Genomic DNA, 22,554 nt, shown 5'->3' with positions numbered 1-22,554 from the left:
GACCAAAAATATATTCCTAACATTCCTATTACTATCAGTAGATCCAGCTTAAATCCACAAGTCATAATATTGGCTGTGACCCTTTCTTTGGATCCCGCAGATGATAATACTAAACACGTAATTGAAATCAAAGTGTTTGAAAACTTGACAGTAACGTGCATATTTGTTCAAAACCTATCTTTGTTCTGGAAAAAAAAGGGCATTTCCTTTCTGGTTTTGTGGGGTTTATTGTTTGATCAACAGAACTGCAAGAAGGTTTAATAAATCTGCTTCTTTTGTGCATTCCCGTGTTCATTTATATTCTGTTTTCATGTTTGCATATGAAAAGTGCAAACCAGGGCATATTAAACACAGTAAAGTTATACATTGCTTTTAGTCAAGTTCAATATTAACAATTTTGTTACATGCTTGAAATTAACTTCCACGCGAGTATAAAAATAGTGATTAAAAAGATTTTATTTATTTTCAGAGTATCAAAGATGTTTTGGATATACAGTATTTTAATTGGCAGGTTCAGACCCATTGCACAGTACTTACAGAAAACCCCCAAAACAGTCAAACAGTACTTTTCACCCAGCCACAATGCGTTTACATTTAAAGTGTAAAAATAAAATAATTCTTACAATCAAATTACCTCAGGCAAAATTTTCAACAATTAAGATGCTCTTTATCCTGACAAATGTCTAAAAATATACATCTCAAACAATAAAAAGAAGTTTTGATCACCCTGTGCCTCTTCCAATTTTTTAAACTGCTATTGAAACCCCTACCATCACCACAGAACTCCTAATGTTACATTGAACATGTTACATATTGTTTCTAGTTATGTGAAAGAACAAAATTAGACATCATTAGTATTAAAAGGTTACCAAGACATCAAATAGGAACATCTTTATGAACAGAAAATAGAACTTGTTATCACAAGGAGTGGCTTAAGTAAATAATATAGCTGCATTTAAGGGGGCATTAGAGGAGTATATGCAGTGTATGGGACGAAGAGTTTCCACATGAAACACTGAATGAGACGAAAAGCAGTTACAACTTTTACAAGAGTTCCTTGGGAGTGTACCAGTCAGAGCCAATCAATTTTTGAAAATGCTAAATAGACAAATGCTATAGACCAATAGCCAATGAACAATATTTTGTATGAAAAAGTATTTCCTGGAGTTTTTCTAATACATAGTACAATTCCTTTTACCCACAAGGATTTCAAGAAATAATTATGAACTTGTACAGCAGGAGTGGTGTGTTAGTGCATCTGCTGACAAATCCAGTTCCTGAAGGACAATCATCAACCATTCAATGTATTTCAACAGTACAGTTAAATAAGCCAACTTTCCATTCACTTCCAAGTTGTTAATATTGGCACTGTGGAGGTTGAAGTGGTTGCTCCAATGGAGCACATGATGCTGTTAGTGTCTACTTCTGGTCATTGGCAGCAGAGAGAAGAATTTGGAAGTGAAGAGGTCAGCTCACATTGAGTGAGGAAGGAGTGCTCCAAAAAATGATTATTATGCAGTTTTGAATGTTTGCCACTTTCCATTCTCTGACCACCCAGACTCTCCTCCATCATGGCAGGCAATCAAGCTTCCACTGTAGACAAAGTGTAACCGAATATCCATATTTTAGACTCCAGTTTCATTCTTCTCACGATTTCTGTTCACCGTTTCATCTTGCACTTTCTTCATCTCTAATCCCTTTACCCAGGTGTATGCAAAGGATCCAAAAAGGACCAGTATGTTACTAGTCCACCAGAGAAAGGTCTTTAGTTCTTCATAGTAAAACACTGCCAGAACAGTTTGTGCACATGCTTTAGCAGTACCAGAGACATTGTGCGTCAAGGGACTGGTGAATTTAATCTGCAGTCCTGTGACGTATCCAATAGCAAAACCAAACATACCACCCAAGATCATTACACCCCAAAAGTTAGTGCTGCTTATTTTGTCAAAGAGATACAATGTTTTCAGTTCCCCACTGATTGTAATTAATGGAATAAAGAGGATACAGGCGTTGACATTGTTGTAGTAGGTTAATTTCCAGATGCTGCCGTCTACAGCTGGCAATACCTTCTTTGTGTATATGGCATTCAGGGACACACACAAACTGGCAATCACACCAAACATTACTCCAGCCCAGGACAGACTGCCTGTTGCACCTTCCTGATTTAATCCCAGGCAAAAACCACCTGTAGAAAAGAAATGATAAAAACCATAAAGCAGCAGAAAAATCTACTTCTTTAATACTCAGATAGTATGCTTCAACAACTTAGACCACTAAGCATTTTGATTATGGTGTATTTGACACAATAATGGAATCTGCAGCAAGTTAGAGTCCTTCAAACTGGTTTTGACTTCCAGCCAGTTTGTTCAAACAATACCTAGTATTCATTTATGGCCACAAGGAAATGATAGAAAAAGGGCTGACATTCCATTTGAGAAGTTGTGTTCTTGTTTAATCCTCACATTCCCAAAAGTTGCAGGTATGCCTTGAATTCCTCATCAATGTCAATTCACCCATCAATGGAAATTTGACGTGCCCAGACTCCTTTGAATTCTGGGCCTTTTGTTCGGACCTTCCCAGCTCTAGTGAAACAATTTCAATCTCTCCTCCTAATTAATAACTCTCAAAGTATCTCCTGTCCTCTTTCAATATGTTTGATGCATTTTTTCTAGTAAGGCAAGCTAAATGGTTAACTATTTACTTGAATAGGTTTTGACGTTGTCTCTTTGCTCCTGCACTCCCTGCTTCTATTCGAGATCTGTATCTACAATTTCTTGGACATGTGGGGTCTCCAGGATACAGCGTGTGCTTGTAGCCACATGTGCAGGAAATACTCCACAGCTGTTCTCACTTAAACTCAGGGTTTCAGAGCAAAAGCGGCTGCAGTCACTGCAGGACCCCCAGGAGACTAAGTATTTCTTGGTGTTTGCATTCCAGGAGGAGGCCATCCTGTAACTCCAGACATTTTAGGAGGATGATAATTGGGTGGTCATCTAACAAGGTATGAAGATGCAGGAAGTGAAATTTCCTTGGGATTATGGCACTCTCAAATAGGTTCTCAGTGCAGAAACACCTTGGGAGAATGCAGTTCAGAGCATTTCACAACATCACGGGACAAAACAATTTGGAAATGATTGTGGTTTGATCAGAGCTTTAGTCAGGGGTTTTCTGCAAAAGTCAACATGAATCTTGATGGGTTGTTCCCACCTTGCTGTCAGAGTAAAAGACATCATGGAGAGACTGCAGAACATTATGAAGACATTTCATATTTAATATTTCTTGGAGGATTTGCATTTTGATGGATTAAAGAAAAATTGATTTATTTCAAGATCAATGTGGACATCTGGCTTGGTTTAAACAAAAGTCACTGTGGTCATAAGTCAGCCATGTGTGATTTGTGACTGAATACATATGCAAGAATACACCAGATCAACAAACTTCAGAACATTCTATATTGCATCTCTTTTACTTTTAAGAATAACTACCCTTGACCAGAAAGTACTTTTTTCAAAAAGTCAACCTCTGCAGACAGATAAATCCATTTCTCCCTCCTTTACCTCAAGTGTAAGTGTGTGTGTGTGTGTGTGTGTTTTGGGCTATTTAGAGGTTTAAACATATTTTCAATAATACAAATTGTATTGGTTGGTTGGCACTTTACTCAAATTTACCGTTACAGCACTGGAAATGGATAATGCACATGAAGATTTAAATCTATTTAGTTGGAGTTGAAGAAGATCTAAAGAGCTATTATGCTACTGGGTACGTACCACCAAATGATGTAAAGACCAGAAAGGAGCATGTTGCAAGTACATTTCTGAAAGATGCAAGAACTGTTGGTAAAGGAGGAATCAGATTATGTATACAGACTGGGAAAATAATAATTTGAAGGGCAAATGGAGGGAGGGATTCCACATGAATGAACTCTTGCTCAGCATGTTTCCAACCCAATGAGGAAGGAAGTGGTGCTCGTTATAGTTTGGAATGGGACGGAGGTATGTTGAACATGTTTCATCCAGGTAACAGTGATCATAATATTATTAGGTTTACAGTAGTAATAGAAAAGAAACAATTAAGTGAGAAAATACTCAAACAGCAGGACTAATGTTACAGAGTTGAAAATGAATCTGGCCCAGGTGGATCAGAATCAAAGACTAACAGATAAAGCAGCAAATGAGTAACGTGGGGCCTTTAGAAAGGAAATACTTCAGATGCAGACTGGAAACACTTTATAAGAGGTAAAGGAAGGACATTCAATGCTAAAGCTACCTGGATAATTAAGGATGGAGATTAAAATTACATGTTCCAATCATTCAGTCGAACATCAATTTAATTGGACAAGTACAATGAGAACTGAAGAGAAAATAAGAGGAAGTCATGGGAGTACATTTGTAAATAAAATTAGTAACAAAAAGGGAATGCAAATATCTCTCATAAACCTTAAATAGGTACAACAAAAAAGGAAAGAGGTGACTCAGTAGGATCATAAAAAGGAAAAGCAAAAGATCATGGCTAGTGTATTAAAGGAATACTTTCCAACTGTCTTCAGTAAAGAATGGATGAGTTATCCAGGGGCCTTGTGCTCCAGAGACACGAGTTCAAATCACACCACAGCAGCCGGGTGAATTTAACTCCAACTAGATGTGAAAGAAAAATCTAGTCTCAATAATCCTTAAACTACTGAACTGTCCTAAAAACCTCAAGGAATGAAATTTGCCATCTTTATTTGGTCTGGCGTATAGGTGACATCATAGCATGATGGTCGACTCTGAACTGCCCTCAGAAATGGCTGAATAAGACCCTCAATGTATCAAACCACTCTTCTCACTGCTTCTCCAGGGATCACCAACTTGACATGGTGGTGTGGTTCGTAAGCTCAGACAATCCCATGCAATGCCATGGTGGCAAAGTCAGGGCAGATACCAGACAAAATGCAGTCCAGTAATTTCTCAAAAGCACAACCAGCAAAGGAAAACTGCATGTCTCACTGGCTGCAAAGATGGAAGAAGTCTGCAGGTGCAAGGGGGTCCAGGTCAGCGCAGCTTGACATGTCACTGAAATTTAATCACCAACCCATCAAGTTTGTGGGGTCAATGTTAGAACGTCAAGGTTAAACGAAACCACATACAGGCTTCCAATAGAGTTCATTTGCCAAGTCCTGTGACAACGGAGGGCAGTCCCTAAATCAAGAATGTGTATGCAGGTGGTAGTTGCTTGAAGGTTGTTGGACATCTGTGATGGGACAGAAGTGTCTTTTGGGCAACAGCATCTGGGACCATAAAACCATTAGATAGATGAGCAGAATTAGACCATTCAGCCCATTAGTCTTCTCTGTCATTCAATTATGGCTAATATGCTTCACAACCTCATTTTTCTGCCTTCTCCATGTAACCTTTAATCTCCAGACTAATCAATAATCTACTTCTGTTTTAAATACTCTCAATGATTTGGCCTCCACAGTCTTCTGTAGCAATCAGTTTCACAGATTCACCACTTTCTGGCTGAAGAAATTTCTCATCTCAGCTTTAAAAGGTTGCCCCTTCACAATGAGGCTGTGCACTTGGGTCCTAGTCTCTACCATGAGTGCAGACAACTTCTCCATATCCACTTTATCCAGACCTCGCAGTATTCTGTAAGTTTCAATCAAATCCCTGCCTTATCCTTTGAGAGTCCATAGAGTATAGACCCAGATTCCTCAACTGCTCCCCATATGTTAAGCCCTTTATCCCTGGGATCATTCCGCAAACCTCCTCTGGACTCCCACCAAGGCTAGCACACCCTTCCTTAAATAGGAGGCCCAAAACTTCTCATAATATTCCAAAATGGTCTGACCAGCACATTACCTAGCCTTACATCCCTGTTCTTGTATTCTATCCCTCATGTGATGAATGCTGCATCGCATTTGCCTTCCTACCAACTGAAATTGCATGTCAAACTTAAAAGAATCTTGAACTCACTCTCTTTGTGCTTCAGATTTCTGAATCCTTTCCCCATTTAGAAAACAGTTTCTCTCTCTTCTTCCTACCAAAGTGTATAACCTGATATTTTCGCACATTGTATTTATTCCATCTGCCACTTTTTTGTCCACTCTCCTATCCTGTCCAAGTTGTTCTACAGCTTCCCCACTTCGTCAACACTACTTGTCCCTCCACCTATCTTTGTGTCATCTGTAAATTTAGCGACAATGCCCTCAGTTTGTGGATTTGTGACCAGCTTTTGATGACAAAGGCCACCTGCTTGACAACAACTATGTGATTGGCTCCTGGTAATGGAACAGCTTGCGGGTATGAATGACACGGCCAAAAGCATTTGGACCTCTAGAAGGGGACGTCGTGTTTTCCTCTCTCTGGTAAAAAAGAACCTTCAGAAAGCCACTTTATTTTCCTTTACCAGTTGTGGCTTTTAAAGAGTAGCTGAGACGCTTTGCAACTTGTACCAGTTACCTTCTGCGAAACAGTAAAGAAATAACCTGAAGAAAAAGAATTAATGAACTGCAAACCAAAGGAACCATCTCAGTAAACCTTGTGGGCAGGGCTCATTGGACAGTCTTTCCCTTTCTATTCCCCCTTCACCCTTGACACCGATGTTTTCTGTCTATGTGGGGGGCGTTTTAGATGAGGACTACAGTTTTAACTAACACAGGTAGGGGTCTACAGTTCATTGTTGTTTAAATGGCTAGAATCTATTTATTTATAATAAATAATAACTCTTGTTAAGTAGAGAAATCTGCTGCATGCTCTCTGTCTGCCTGGGTCTAAACTGATGGGTAAATTAGAGAACTTTTGCAAACTACATTAAGATATTTTCTGACAACTCTGGGAATAGCTGCGCTTGATTTTCAGTGCCACTCCAGTGGGTTGTGACAACATAAAACCACATAGATACATTCTAGAAGAAAGCAAGCATTTGTACTCCTGGATTATGTCATTGCTCACATCAAAGATTAAGTGGTATCTGTATCACTCGATCCATTTGGGGGATTGGTACATTTGGACAGATCATTAACTTACAATGTCTTTGTGCTAGGTGGAAGTGTAACACCCAAAGATTCAAGAACAAATTATGATAATTATTTCAGTCCTAAAGCAGGCCAAATGAAGAGATGAATTCCAAGTGCAACTCTTGACCAGTCTGGAAAAATCACACATCCAACTTAGTTCCAGAACAGTGAGATAAAATAAAGTCAGCTGTTCTAGACTCCTTTGATTGGGCCACTGGGTACAAGCGTAATCACCAGAACTGGTTTAATGAAAATGCTGAACAGAGAGATTTCCTGAAACACAAACAAGCCAGACGGAACAACCCAAGGTCATAAGTCAAAGCGGCAACATTCCAAAATCTGAAGTCTGATACTTGAGACAAAACTAGAAGGTAAAGGAGACATGGTGAAAAGGAAAAGCCCAAGAGATCCAACAATATGTTGATCATCATAACAAGCAACTTTATCTGAAGCCATGTCCAGGCCAAGCCAAATGGACAAAAGGCAAATGAACTCCATGCTGACTTCAGAAAAGTAGCATTTGTAACAATTCACATGAAGGGAAAGAAATCATGCTGCAGGAGTTATCAAGGAATTTCCTTCTTGCTCACTGAATAAAATATTGGGACATATATTCTCCCAAATGACCTAGTTTCTACAGTTGAGGAAACCCCTAGATGATGGGTATTTAATGGAGGTAATGATGCTTACCCACCGTCTGGATTGTAGGAGATAGCCGTACATTACAGCTTTTCAGGAAGGCTCCCCACACTCATGCCATTCAGACACGTGACAGATTGACAGCGGGCCTTTCCCAGGATCAAGAAACCCAGAGGCAAAAATCTTGCTTGCTGAGAATTAGCTACTAATCATAGGTGTTCCCTGTACTGAATGGTAGCATCATAAGGAAGTGGTACAGGTGGGGACTGTCAACAGACATAGGTGACTGCTGAGCGATTGCAGGATGGTAGTTGGGGTCCCAGGTGAGAAGGGTGGTCAGCAATGAAGTCAGGTGTCCGTACTCAACAGGCCACTCTGCGTTCTCTGATCAGGAACAGAGTGCTTTTGATTGAGCGCTTCACTGTGGGAGACTGTTGGCTGGACTGCACAGGATTGACAGCTGGGGTCCCGCACAGTAAGGCCTTCACATACACACATTGCTGGGTAAAGACCAGTGGTGGCAGGGTGAGGCACTTAAGTGGGCATTATAACTCAGTTCAACTCTACAGGTCAACTGCTCTGTTGTTTTACGATTACAAATAGTCTCGATGGAATTACTTGATCTACGTTGCCTTCATGCTAAAACTAAATCGACTACCATCCAAAACGTACAGTTTACAGCATCAATGCCTACTCTGTACCAGAACTGCACAAGAGAACGTGCAAAACTTATTCTTGGGAAATAAGGCAGGACAAGTGACTGAGGTGTCAGTGGGGGAGCACTTCGGGGCCAGCAACCAGAATTCTATTAGTTTTAAAATAGTGATGGAAAAGGATAGACCAGATCTACAAGTTCTAAACTGGAAGAAGGTCAAGCTTGATGGTATTAGGCAAGAACTTTCAAAAGCTGATTGGGGCAGATGCTTGCAGGTAAAGGGACAGCTGGAAAATGGGAATCCTTCAGAAATGAGATAATGAGAGTCCAGAGAAAGTATATTCCTGTCAGAGTGAAAGGGAAGGCTGGTAGGTATAGGAAATGCTGGATGACTAAAGAAATTGAGGGTTTGGTTAAGAAAAAGAAGGAAGCAGATGTCAGGTATAGACAGGATAGATTGAGTGAATCCTTAGAGGAATATAAAGGCAGTAGGAGTATACTTAAGAGGGAAATCAGGAGGGCAAAAAGGGGACATGAGATAGCTTTGGCAAATAGAATTAAGGAGAATCCAAAGGGTTTTTACTACTACATTAAGGACAAAAGGGTAACTAGGGAGAGAATAGGGCCCCTGAAAGATCAGCAAGGCGGCCCTTGTGTGGAGCTGCAGGAGAGGGGGCAGATACTAAACGAGTATTTTGCATCAATATTTACTGTGGTAAAGGACATGAAAGATATAGAATGTGGGGAAATATATAATGACATCTTGAAAAATGTCCACGTTACAGAGGAGGAATTGCTGGATGTCTTGAAATGCATAAAGTGGATAAAACCCCAGGACCTGATCAAGTGTACCCTAGAACTCTGTGGGAAGCTAGAGAAGTATTTGCTGGGCCTCTTACTGAGATATTTGTATCATAAATAGTCACAGGTGAGGTGCCGGAAGACTGGAGGTTGGCTAACGTGGTGCCACTGTTTAAGAAGGGTGGTAAGGACAACCCAGGGAACTATAGACCCGTGAGCCTGATATTGGTGATGGGCAAGTTGTTGGAGGGAATCCTGAGGAACAGGATTTACATGTATTTGGAAAGGCAAGGACTGATTAGGGACAGTCAGCATGACTTTGTGCTTGGGAAATCATGTCTCACAAACTTGATTGAGATTTTTGAAGAAGTAACAAAGAGGATTGATGAGGGTAGAGCGGTAGATGTGACCTATACGGACTTCAGTAAGGTGTTCGACAAGGTACCCCATGGGAGACTGATGAGCAACATTATATCTCAAGGAATACAGGGAGAACTAGGCATTTAGGTACAGAACTGGCTCAAAGGTAGAAGACAGACGGTCATGGTGGAGGGTTGTTTTTCAGACTGGAGGCCTGTGACCAGTGGAGTGCCACAAGGATCGGTGCTGGGTCCACTACTTTTCATCATTTATATAAATGATTTGGATGTGAGCATACGAGGTATAGTTAGTAAGTTTGATGACGCCACCAAAATTAGAGGTGAAGTGGACAGCAAAGAAGGTTACCTCAGATTACAACGGGATCTTGATCAGATGGACCAATGGGCTGAGAAGTGGCAGATGGAGTTTAATTTAGATGATGCCAAAACAAATGTATTCAAGGGTGGCTGGACGTAGCACTTCGGATGGATGGGACCAGAGGTTTTAGGGAATAAGCAGGAATTAGGCTTTTGAGTTGGATGAACAGCCATGATCGTGATGAATGGTGAAGTGGGCTCGGATTCAAATGGCCTCCTCCTGTGTTTCTATGAAGTCTCCTATTAATTGCTCAGTAGTGGGACGGCAATAACTGGCATATTAAATAAGAGTTGGAAGAAGCATTGAGGGTACAGAATCTACTCTCAATTGAGCACTTAAATAACCAGCAACTCGAAAGACTTGGCAGCATCAGTACTGACCGAGCAGGTTGCGTCCTGAAGGATAGATCTGCCAGACTGGTTTACTTAACACCTGGCACAGGCCCAATGCAAAGGAAATGCCTACATCATCTTACCCTCACCAGCTTGTCACAGATTTACCCATTACAGCCTTACTAGGAATGTCACCATACAAAATCTCTGTGAAGATGAAGTGCTATCTGCAGAGAGGATACATTTATCCTGCTGTGAGGTGTTATTGTTGAACTGAATGGGATAGATTTAGAAAATCTCTGGCAACATTCGAATTGTATTAAACCACAATCTATGACCTTATGGCACTGGACACCCCTCACTGTATCATTACCATCAAGCCAGGAAACCAACCCTGGTTTAACAAGCAGCAGCAACCATACCTAAAAATGAGTTGCCAACCTGGTAAAGGTACAACATCTATGCTAAATAACAGAAGCAGTAGGCTACAGACAGAACTATGTGATCCCACAATAAATGGATCTGATTCTACAGTTCCGCCAGTAGAGGACAATTAAATAACTAACTGGAACAGTGAACTCCAAAAGCATTTCCATTCTCAATTCCAATGTTTGGAGAACTTAGCATACCAGTGCAAAAGACAAGGGTGGAACAATTCCAACCATTTGGCATCCTCCTGAGGTTCCTAGCATCACAGATGCCAGACTTCAGCCAATTCAATTCACATTACATCAAGAAAATGGTGAAGGCACTGGAGTCAGGAAATGCTATGGGCCCTCAAAACACGCCAGCTTTAGTACTGAAGACATAGGCTCCAGAACTATTCATATCCCCAGCAAAATGTTCCAGAACAGCTGCAAGACTAATGTCCACCTGACGATGTGAAAGGCAGCCCAGGTATTTCCTGTCCAACAAAACATAAGACAAATCCAACCCAGCCAATTACAATGCTGTCAGTCAACGCTCAAATATCAGTAAAAGCGATGGACAATCTTGTTGATAACACTGCTCGAGAGTATTTATTCAGTAATACACTATTTGGCAACGCTCAGTTTGGATTCCAACAGGGCCACTTGACTACAGATCTCATTATCCATATTAAAGATCATGGTAGAAAAGAGATGAATTCCACTGAAGGGGGAATGACTGTCCTTGATGCAAAGGAAGTATTTAACCAAATATGGCATCAAACAGCCTGAGCAAAATTAAAATCAATAGGAACTGGGGAAATCTCTCCACTGGTTGGAGTCATATTTAGCACAAAGGAAGGTGGCCATGGTTATTAGAGACTTATTGTCTCAATCTGGGACATTACTGCTGGAGTTCCCCAGGGTGGTGTTCTACACCCAACCATCTTCAACTACTTCATTAATGACCTTGCCTCCATCAGAAGGTTAGAAGTTGGGATGCTCACTGATGATTGCATAGTGTCATTTACCGCTCACAGCTCCTGAGACACTGAAGCAATCTGAGGCCACATGCAGTAGGACTTAAACAACATTCAAGCTTGGACTAATAAATTGTAAGCAAGATTCATGCCACAAGTGTAGACAACGATTACCTCCAACAAGGATTTAGTAGTTTCCTCCTGACGTTTAATGGCATTATTATTTCTACATCCTCAGAGTTATGATAAAATGACTACAGCACAAAATGAACCATTTAGTCCATTGTGACTGTGCCATCCTTTGAAAGGGCAATTCACTGAAGGTTATTGCCATCCTTTCTATCAGGTAATAATACAATTGCTTCCAGATTAAACCTGCCTCTACTTATCTGTATATTGTGACCCCAAATGATTTTGAATGTCTCTACCACATCTTCTCTGAATCTTCTCTTTTTCACAAAACAGAACCTTTTTTTCTATAATGGAAGTTCCCCATCCTTAGAATTGTTCTTGCGAACCTGTTCCACACCCTCACTGTAAGCATCTTTATATCCATCCTAAAGTGTTGTGCCCAGAAGGGGATGCAACACCCAAGTTAATGCCAAATCAGTATTTTAAACAAGTTTAACACTTTCTTTCTTTTCCAACCTAAGTCCCTTCTGATAAACCTTAGTACAGCATACGTTTTAGTAGCGCTGCTCTCTCAACTTTCCCGTCACCTCCAATAATTTATGTATAGACACATCCAATCTCTCTGCTCCTTGGAACTGTATCATTTATTTTACATTGTCTCTCCATTTTTTTATACCAACATTAATCACTTCTCAGTTATCTGTATTACATTTCATTTGCCAGTTGTCTGCTCATTTCACCAACCTGGCTGAGTCCTGGTGAAATAATTACTGACCACTACTGTGTTTTCTGTCACTCAGCTAAGTTTATTGTGTAGCACTTTGTCAAAACCTAAAGTCCATACATCAGTTGCATTACCCTCACCACTCTTTTGTTATCTCAAAGAAACTTAAGCAAGTTTGTTAAACAAGATTTGTCCTTAACAAGCCCATGTGGGAAAATTGTGACCAGCGCTTCAGTGATTTCAATTCTCACTTCCCTCAAGCATTCTTGGATTTATCTCATTGTTGACCAGAAACCAAATTTGATGAGCCACATAAATACTGTGGCTATAAGAGCAGGGAAGAGGCTGGAATTCTACTGAGTAAATCATTTTGGAAAATGTAGGGGGTGATGGATTCTCAGGGGAACGTAGCACGAACAGCCAACTTTCTGGTATTGAGACTGGCTCTAATGCAACGAGGGGTACGTCGGCTTCCAAGAGATCAATTGTGTTAGGGGATTCTGTAGTCAGAGGTACAGACAGACGTTTCTGTGGCCAGCAGAGAAAACGCAGAATGGTGTGTTGTTTCCCTGGTGCCAGGATCAAGGATGTCTCAGAGAGGGTGCAGAATGTTATCACAGGGGAGAGGGACCAGCAGGAGGGCATTGTCCACATTGGAACCAGAACACTGGAAGGGAAACACTGGAAGGGAGACTCTGAAGGGAGATTACAGAGAGTTAGGCAGAAATTTAAAAAGGTCCTCAAGGGTAGAAATATCTGGATTACTCCCAGTGCTGCAAGCTAGTGAGAGCAGGAATAGGAGGATAGAGCAGATTAATGCATGGCTGAGGAGCTGGTGTATGGGAGAAGGATTCATATTATTGGATCATTGGAATCTCTTTGGGGTAGAATTGACCTGTACAAGAAGGACGGATTGCACCTAAATTGAAAGGGGACTAATATACTGGCAGGGAAATTTGCTAGAACTGCTTGGGAGGATTTAAACTAGTAAGGTGGGGGTGGGGGGGTGGTGGGTGGGATCCAGGGAGATAGTGAGGAAAGAGATCGATCTGAGATGGGTACAGCTGAGAACATAAGTGAGTGAAACAGTCAGGGTAGGCAGGGACAAGGTAGGACTAATAAATTAAACTACATTTATTTCAATGCAAAGGACCTAACAGGGAAGGCAATGAACTCAGGGCATGGTTAGGAACATGGGACTGGGATATCATAGCAATTTCAGAAACATGGCTCAGGGATGGGCAGGACTGGCAGCTTAACGTTCCAGGATACCAATGCTACAGGAAGGATAGAAAGGGAGGCAAGAGAGGAGGGGAGTGGCATTTTTGATAAGGGATAGCATTACAGCTGTACTGAGGGAGGATATTCCTGGAAATACATCCAGGGAAGTTATTTGGGTGGAACTGAGAAATAAGGAAGAGATGATCACCTTATTGGGATTGTATTATAGACCCCCCAATAGTCAGAGGGAAATTGAGAAACAAATTTGTAAGAAGATCTCAGCTATCTGCAAGAGTAATCGGGTAGTTATGGTAGGGGATTTTAACTTTCCAAACATCGACTGGGACTGCCATAGTGTTAAAGGTTCAAATGGAGAGGAATTTGTTAAGTGTGTACAAGACAATTTTCTGACTCAGTATGTGGATGTACCTACTAGAGAAGGTGCAAAACTTGACCTACTCTTGGGAAATAAGGCAGGGCAGGTGACTTAAGTGTCAGTGAGGGAGCACTTTGGGGCCAGCGACTATAATTTTATTCATTTTAAAATAGTGATGGAAAAGGATAGACCAGATCTAAAAGTTGAAGTTCTAAATTGGAGAAAGGCCAATTTTGACAGTATTAGGCAAGAACTTTCAAAAGCTGATTGGAGGCAGATGTCGCAGGTAAAGGGACTGCTGGAAAATGGGAAGCCTTCAGAAATGAGATAACAAGAATCCAGAGAAAGTATATTCCTGTCAGGGTGAAAGGGAAGGCTGGTAGGTATAGGGAATGCTGGATGACTAAAGAAATTGAGGGTTTGGTTAAGAAAAAAAGGAAGCATATGTCAGGTATAGACAGTATAGATCAAGTGAATCCTTAGAAGAGTATAAAGAAAGTAGGAGTACACTTAAGAGGGAAATCAGGAGGGAAAAACGGGGACATGAGATAGCTTTGGCAAATAGAATTAAGGAGAATCCAAAGGGTTTTTACAAATATATTAAGGACAAAAGGATAACTAGGGAGAGAATATGGCCCCTCAAAGATCAGCAAGGCAGCCTTTGTGTGGAGCCACAGAAAATGGGGGAAGATACTAAATGAATATTTTGCATCAGTATTTACTATGGAAAAGGATATGGAAGATATAGACTGGAGGGAAATAGATGGTGACATCTTGCAAAATGTCCAGATTACAGAGGAGGAAGTGCTGGATGTCTTGAAACAGTTAAAAGTGGATAAATCCCCAGGACCTGATCAGGTGTACCCAAGAACTCTGTGGGAAGCTGGAGAAGTGATTGCTGGGCCTCTTGCTGAGATATTCGTATCATCGAATGTCACAGGTGAGGTGCCGGAAGACTGGGGGTTGGCAAACGTGGTGCCACTGTTTAAGAAGAGCAGTAAAGACAAGCCAGAGAACTATAGACCAGTGAGCCTGACCTCGGTAGAGGACAAGTTGTTGGAGGGAGTCCTGAGGGACAGGATGTACATGTATTTGGAAAGGCAAGGACTGATTCGGGATCATCAATGTGGCTTTGTGCGTGGGGAATCATGTCTCACAAACTTGATTGAGCTTTTTGAAGAAGTAACAAAGAAGATTGATGAGGGCAGAGCAGTAGATGTGATCTATATGGACTTCAGTAAGGTGTTCGACAAGGTTCCCTATGGTAGACTGATTAGCAAGGATGGACCTCATTGAATACAGGGAGAACTAGCCATTTGGATATAGAACTGGCTCAAAGGTAGAATACAGAGGGTGGTGGTGGAGGGTTGTTTTTCAGACTGGAGGCCTGTGACCAGTGGAGTACCACAAGGATCTGTGCTGAGCCCTCTACTTTTTGTCATTTACATAATGATTTGGATGCGGGCATAAAAGGTACAGTTAGTAAGTTTGCAGATGACACCAAAATTGGAGGTGTAGTGGACAGCAAAGGAGGTTACCTCAGATTACAACCGGATCTGGACCAAATGGGCCAATGGGCTGAGAAGTGGCAGATGGAGTTTAGTTCAAATAAATGCGAGGTGCTGCATTTTGGGAAAGCAAATCTTAGCAGGACTTATACATTTAATGGTAAGGTCCTAGGGAGTGTTGCTGAACAAAGAGACCTTGGAGTGCAGGTTCATAGCTCCTTGAAAGTGGAGTCGCAGGTAGGTAGGATAGTGAAGAAGGCGTTTGGTATGCTTTCCTTTATTGGTCAAAGTGTTGAGTACAGGAGTTGGGAGGTCATGTTGTGGCTGTACAGGACATTGGTTAGGCCTCTGTTTGAATATTGGATGCAATTCTGGTCTCCTTCCTTTCAGAAAGATGTTGTGAAACTTGAAAGGGTTCAGAAACGATTTGCAAGGATGTTGCCAGGGTTGGAGGATCTGAGCTATAGGGAAAGGCTGAACAGGCTGGGGCTGTTTTCCCTGGAGCGTCGGAGGCTGAGGGGTGACCTTATAGAGATTTACGAAATTATGAAGGGCATGGATAAGATAAATATGCAAAGTCTTTTCCCTGGGGTCGGGGAGTCCAGAACTAGAGGGCATAGGTTTAGGGTGAGAGGGGAAAGATATAAAAGAGACCTAAGGGGCAACTTTTTGATGCAGAGAGTGGTACGTGTATGGAATGAGCTGCCAGAGGATGTGGTGGAGGCTGGTATAATTGCAACATTTAAGAGGCATTTGGATGGGTATATGAATAGGAAGGGTTTGGAGGGATATGGGCCAGGTGCTGGCAGGTGGGACTAGATTGGGTTGGGATATCTGGTCGGCATGGACGGGTTGGACCGAAGGATCTGTTTCCATGCTGTACATCTCTACGACTCTATCTCCTGACTGCCCAAGGCCCATCTACTATCTATGTGATAAGTCAGGAGTGTGATGAGTACTCTCCATGTGCCTGGACGAGTTCAGTTTCAACAAGGTTCAAGAAGCTCGCCCTACTAGGCATTGAAGCAGACGTACTGATAGGCTCCATCTCTACCAGCTGAAATGTTCACTCCCTCCACCACTATTGATGCAAAGTACGTGCCATAAACAAGATGCACTGCAGCTAAATTGCCAAAGTTCCTTTGCCAATGCCTTTCAATCCCTGATCTGTATCACCGATATGAACAAAGGCAGCAGATGCACTGCCACCTAAAAGATCCTATCCAATTCACACACCATCTTGACTTGGAAATATATTGTTCTCTGGATGAAAATCCTCAAACTCCCTCCTTCGCAGCACAACACCCGCAGTGGTTCACCATCACCTTATCAAGAGTAATTGTAAAGCCAGACAGTCTTGCTATTGATAGTCACATCCCTCGAGGATGTCATGAGTTTAGAAAGAGCCCAGAACCTATTTGTAAAAATAGTCCCAGGTTCGAGTTTGTTGGTTTTGTGGAGAGACCGATTAGTAGTCTCTTTGAAGTAGAGAAGGTTCAAGATAGCTTTGATAGAAATGTTCAAAGTTGTTTTGGATTTTGATACATTTAAAAACAGAAACAGATCATTTATATCAAAAGGTAAATGAAATATATTTGAAGTGGATAAATCTACAGGGCCAAGGAGTAAAAGAAGGAACATAGAATTAATCGAAAAATCCTTAAAAAGGGCCACAGTGTTTGAGTGAAATATTTTGATGTTGTTTGATGTTATGAATTATTACATTCATTTATATATTTTGTATCAGTTGATCAGTTTGTCTGGCCACATTGGAAGAATTTGTGTACCTGAAATCCAGAAATGTCTCAGCTTTTCTTCTCAATTTATTGTTTTATTGTTTAGTGCACATTCTCTTTTCAATCTGCTACAAAGTATGCAGTATTTCATCACCATCTGTACATTAAATTTAAATGGCAGAAATCTGGGTGCAGTCTTTATTTTTCAGTTGTAAGAATGTCAACAGTTCATCTGTTTATATTGTCTGTTCTGCTTTTGGCTCTACTCATATCAGGGGTACCCTTTCCCCAATCAACTAGTGCAGCATCAAGGTACTCATCACTCAAAACTCATTCCTCAGCAAGACATCTTGATGGTGTCTCCCACCGGACTAGCAAAGTGATGGGACTACCTGGAACTCAGTTGTAGCAAGAGATTCCCAGTAGAACAGTGGTAATAATCCCTCAAGTGATTAAAGATCCCCACTTCCTTAATGATGTCAATAGTTGTCTGGTTCTAAGCTCTGAAATTTCCTTCCTCAATCTCTCTTCCTCACTCTCAATCATTTTAAAGAGTCTGCTCACCTGGGTCATGTTTCCCTCCTACTTTCTTCATTGACACTGTCAACAGTTGACAACATTCCCACACATATAAATACTGTGACGACAAGAGCAGGTCAGAGGCTGCGAATTCAGTGGCAATTCTCCTGACTCCACATCTCCAATACACATCAGGAATGTGATGAAATACTCCCCACTTGCCTGAATTAGCTTAGCTCCTACAGCAATCACATAGCTTGACACTATCTGGGACAAAGCAGATTGGCATCCCATCCACCACTTTTAACATTCACTTCCTGCACCACCGATGCAGTGATAGTAGTACATCCCATTTACAAGATACTTTGCAACAACAACATGCTTTCAATAGCACCTTCTAAATCAGCAACCATTGCCACCTAGAAGGGCAAAGGCAACAGTCACGTGAAAGCAGCACCAACTTCAAAATAACCCCTTACCCACCCAACTCAGAGAGTCACACACCATTCCTACTGTGTCACTGGTTCAAACTCCTAGAACTCCCTCCCCAATAGCAGTGTGGATGTTCCAATGTGTCAAGGACTCTGGCAGCAGTTCAAGGCAGCAGCTCACCACCACCTACATTTGGGCGATCAGCAATAAATGCAGTGACACCTGTGAATTTAAAATAAACCTTTTTACCTGGCATGCACAAATAATAAACTGCAGTATTATATAATCGGCTGCATCAGCACTACTGTGCAAATCACGACCATAAAGCTGAATGTAAAAATTATTCTTCATTACCTATAATGACCCCACAACACAATATGGCTCTGAGTGATGTAGTTTGTTTCAGTATCACATAGGACAGCAAGACGTTGAACACAGTAGTCAAGGAACGCCCAACATTGTAGAACGCCACTCCGACGTATTTGAGGCACAGATTGTTGAAAGTGATCATTCCGATAAAGACTAGGGACAAAGGAAGAACCCCTCTGGAAATCTTGGGGTCGAACCCAATTGAAGGAAACTCCACCACACTTGGGCACAAGGCGCTAAGCAGATTCAGCAGCCAGCAAAGTAACACTGTCACCAAACACTGGAAAAAAGTGACAAATAGCGGCGCGTCCAGTTTCAGATCCGGGCTGCCCAACAAGTATTTGTTTAGGAAGACCATCGTAATCGATGTAAACCAGTACATAGCCACCACACAGGCAATTCTCACTGCTTTCGTTACAAAAGACTCGGAACTGCCCTGCTCCAAGTTGGACAACGCCATTTTGAGAATATTCGAGCGTTTCAGCGGAGTCCTGTTCATGGTGAGCAACAGAAATGAATGCAATTAAAGAACATGCAATGTTTTTAAAGTACTTTGCAGTTAGTATTAAAATAACATTTACCGATGAAAGAGAGAAGGCAAATAAGGAGCACACATTCAAAGAGCTAACCCGCTGGAACGGGTAACAAGGCTCGCGTACGCTGCATTTCCGGGTAACGTTCCATCCGTGTATTAATTCCCTCGGTCGCTTAGCAACTGGAGATGTAGCAACGTTCCATGTTCCAGCACCGCCTTCGGATGACGACCCTTGCCCAACAATGAGAGTCATAGAATTTTACAACATGGAAAGAGGCCCTTCTGCCCATCTATTCAAGTCCCATTTTCTGGCATTTGGCTTTAAGGAGAGCGCAGAGAAGATTTACTAAAATTGTCCCAGGTTAGAGAATATTTGGTTTTGTAGAGAGACACAATGAAGGGCTTGGATACAATTAAAAACAGAAACAGATAATATCTAGTCTTATGTGCTATGGTGTTTCAAGTGCTCATCTAAACACTTTTCTTGAGGGTTTCTGTCTCTACCACTCTTGCAGGCAGTGATTTTCAGATATCTATAACTCTTTAGGTGGAAAGAATATTCCTCAAATCCCCTGAAAACCTTTTGTTTCTTCCGCTAAAACTGTACTCACTAGTTATTGTCTCCTCTACAGAGGGGAAACATTTCTCCCTATATTGTGTCAATGCCCCTCGGAACTTTGTACACCTCAATCAGACCACCCCTCCGCCCAATCCGGATTTCTCTGCTCTTCGGAAAATAACCCCAGCATTTCTGGTTTCTCTTCATAACTGAATCGCTTCAGCCCGGGTAGCATCCTGGTGAATTTTCTCTATTGCAATCACATTCTTCCTATAGTGTGGTGACCAGAACTACATACTATACTCCCAACTGTTCCTTGACTTACAGAAGCAAGTGTCCCATATGCCTTCTTAAACACCTGATCTATCTGTCTCTTGCCTTTAGGGACCTGTAGACATATGAACTAAGGTGTCTCTGATGCTTGTACTTCCAAGGAAGGACTTACGTTATCTCATTTATATCATCCTAAAATCTAAGGCTTTCCTCCTCGCCTTTTACCACACCAATTTCCATCTCACCTACAAACTTGCTGCTCACATTTCCAACATTCATGTCTAGATAAATAATGTACAACAAGCTGCAGGGAAAGTAGTATCAAATCTTTTGGTCTGCTACAAAGGCTTCCAGTCACAAACATACCTTTCAACCATCACCAGTTCCTACCATTGAGCCATTTTGGATCAATGTGCTAAATTGTCCTGGTCCCATGCAGTCAAAGAGAGTTTTGAATTTGCAATTCTCCAGGCAGTGGGTGAAACTTCGCTATCACCTCCATTAAATATTGGCCATAGTTCCTTGTGAAATAGGGTCTGAAGACACATCTGTAAATTATACACACTGCATCAAGTTACAAGTACAACCTGGCTTCAGATATTTGGCTTCTGGAGTTAGCATCCAAGTTCAGCAGGTAATTGAAAAGGTTAATAGAAGGTTGGCCTTTATTTCAAAGGGAATAGATTACAAAAGTAAGAAGGTTTTGCAAAATCAATACCAGGTTCGAGTCAGATTATGACTGGAATACTATGAACAGTTTTGGGACTCTTATCTGAGGGAAGATATACTGCCATTGAATGCAGTCCAGAGAAGGTTGACAAGGCTGTGCACAGGCACTGTCTTATGAGGAGATGTTGAGCAAGTTGACTAAAGAAAAATGAGAGGCAACCTTTTTGAAATGTCCAAAATTCTTAGAACTTGACAGAATAGATGTGTCAATGCTGTTTCCGTTTTGGGACAGTCTAGTATATTGATTGTAACAAAGTCAGCCAGGTGGACGTTACAGAATATAAGCTTCATTAAGGGTTAAACCAAAGTTACACTCCTCTGTCAATCATCTTAACCGAGTCAAAAATCCTGATATGGATTTCCATGGTTCTTGCATTGCTGAGCAAAACCAATAGCATCTCAGAATTAGAGGAGGCTTGGGGTTATAATATTCTTTAATTAAATAGAGTCATACAGTCATAGAGATGTACAGCAGGGAAAAAGACCCTTCAGTCCAACCCGTCCATGCCGACCAGTTATCCCAACCCAATTTAGTCCCACCTGCCAGTACCCGGCAAATACCCCTCCAGACCCTTCCTATTCATATACACATCCAAATGCCTTTTAAATGTTGCAATTATACCAGCCTCCACCACATCCTCTGTCAGCTCTTTCCATACATGTGCTAACCTCTGCGTGAAAGAGTTGCCCCTTCGGTCTCTTTTATATCTTTCCCCTCTCACCCTAAACCTATGCCCTTTAGTTCTGGACTCCCCGACCCCAGGGAAAAGACTTTGCCTATTTATCCTATCCATGCCCCTCATAATTTTGTAACCTTCTATAAGGTCACCCCTCAGCCTCTGACACTCCAGGGAAAATAGCCCCAGCCTGTTCACCCTCTCCCTATAGCTCAGATCCTCCAACCCTGGCAACATCCTTGTAAATCGTTTCTGAACCCTTTCAAGTTTCACAACATCTTTCTGAAAGGAAGGAGACCAGAATTGCACGCAATATTCCAACAGTGACCTAACCAAGGTCCTGTACAGCCACAACATGACCTCCCAACTCCTGTACTCAATACTTTGACCAATAAAGGAAAGCATACCAAATGCCTTCTTCACTATCCTATCTACCTGCGACTCCACTTTCAAGGAGCTATGAACCTGCACTCCAAGGTCTCTTTGTTCAGCAACACTCCCTAGGACCTTACCATTAAATGTATAAGTCCTGCTAAGATTTGCTTTCCCAAAATGCAGCACCTCGCATTTATTTGAACTAAACTCCATCTGCCACTTCTCAGCCCATTGGTCCATCTGGTCCAGATCCGGTTGTAATCTGAGGTAACCCTCTTCGCTGTCCATTACACCTCCAATTTTGGTGTCATCTGCAAACTTACTAACTGTACCTCTTATACTTGCATCCAAATCATTTATGTAAATGACAAAAAGTAGAGGGCCCAGCACCGATCCTTGTGGCACTCCACTGGTCACAGGCCTCCAGTCTGAAAAACAACCCTCCAACACCACTCTCTGTCTTCTACCTTTGAGCCAGTTTTGTATCCAAATGGCTAATTTTTCCTGTATACCATGAGACCTAACCTTGCTAATCAGTCTCCTATGGGGAACCTTGTCAAACACCTTACTGAAGTCCATATAGATCACATCTACTGCTCTGCCCTCATCAATCTTCTTTGTTACTTCTTCAAAAAGCTCAGTCAAGTTTGTGAGACATGATTTCCCACGCCACAAAGCCATGTTGACTATCCCTAATCAGTCCTTGCCTTTCCAAATACATGTACATCCTGTCCCTCAAGATTTCCTCCAACAACTTGTCCACCACTGAGGTCAGGCTCACTGGTCTATAGTTCCCTGGCTTGTGAGCACAGAGGAACTATGAAGAGCAGAGGAAAATCA

The 22,554-nt window shown here is 41.6% G+C and overlaps 1 protein-coding gene across 1 annotated transcript; it reads right to left on the bottom strand.

Annotated features, from left to right (window-relative positions):
• Positions 1-438: 438 nt before the first annotated feature.
• Positions 439-19,267, bottom strand: slc35c1 (solute carrier family 35 member C1). Its single transcript, XM_072592632.1, has 3 exons — positions 19,148-19,267; positions 18,552-19,057; positions 439-2,185 (listed from the first exon to the last, which is right to left on the bottom strand). Exons 1-3 carry the CDS (start codon positions 19,180-19,182, stop codon positions 1,626-1,628), a joined length of 1,101 nt encoding a protein of 366 aa, XP_072448733.1. The 5' UTR covers positions 19,183-19,267; the 3' UTR covers positions 439-1,625.
• Positions 19,268-22,554: the final 3,287 nt, after the last annotated feature.

This window comes from Chiloscyllium punctatum, chromosome 22 (assembly GCF_047496795.1).
Source record: "Chiloscyllium punctatum isolate Juve2018m chromosome 22, sChiPun1.3, whole genome shotgun sequence".
Lineage (NCBI taxonomy): Eukaryota > Metazoa > Chordata > Chondrichthyes > Orectolobiformes > Hemiscylliidae > Chiloscyllium > Chiloscyllium punctatum.
This window is presented reverse-complemented; position numbering and strand designations above follow the sequence as displayed.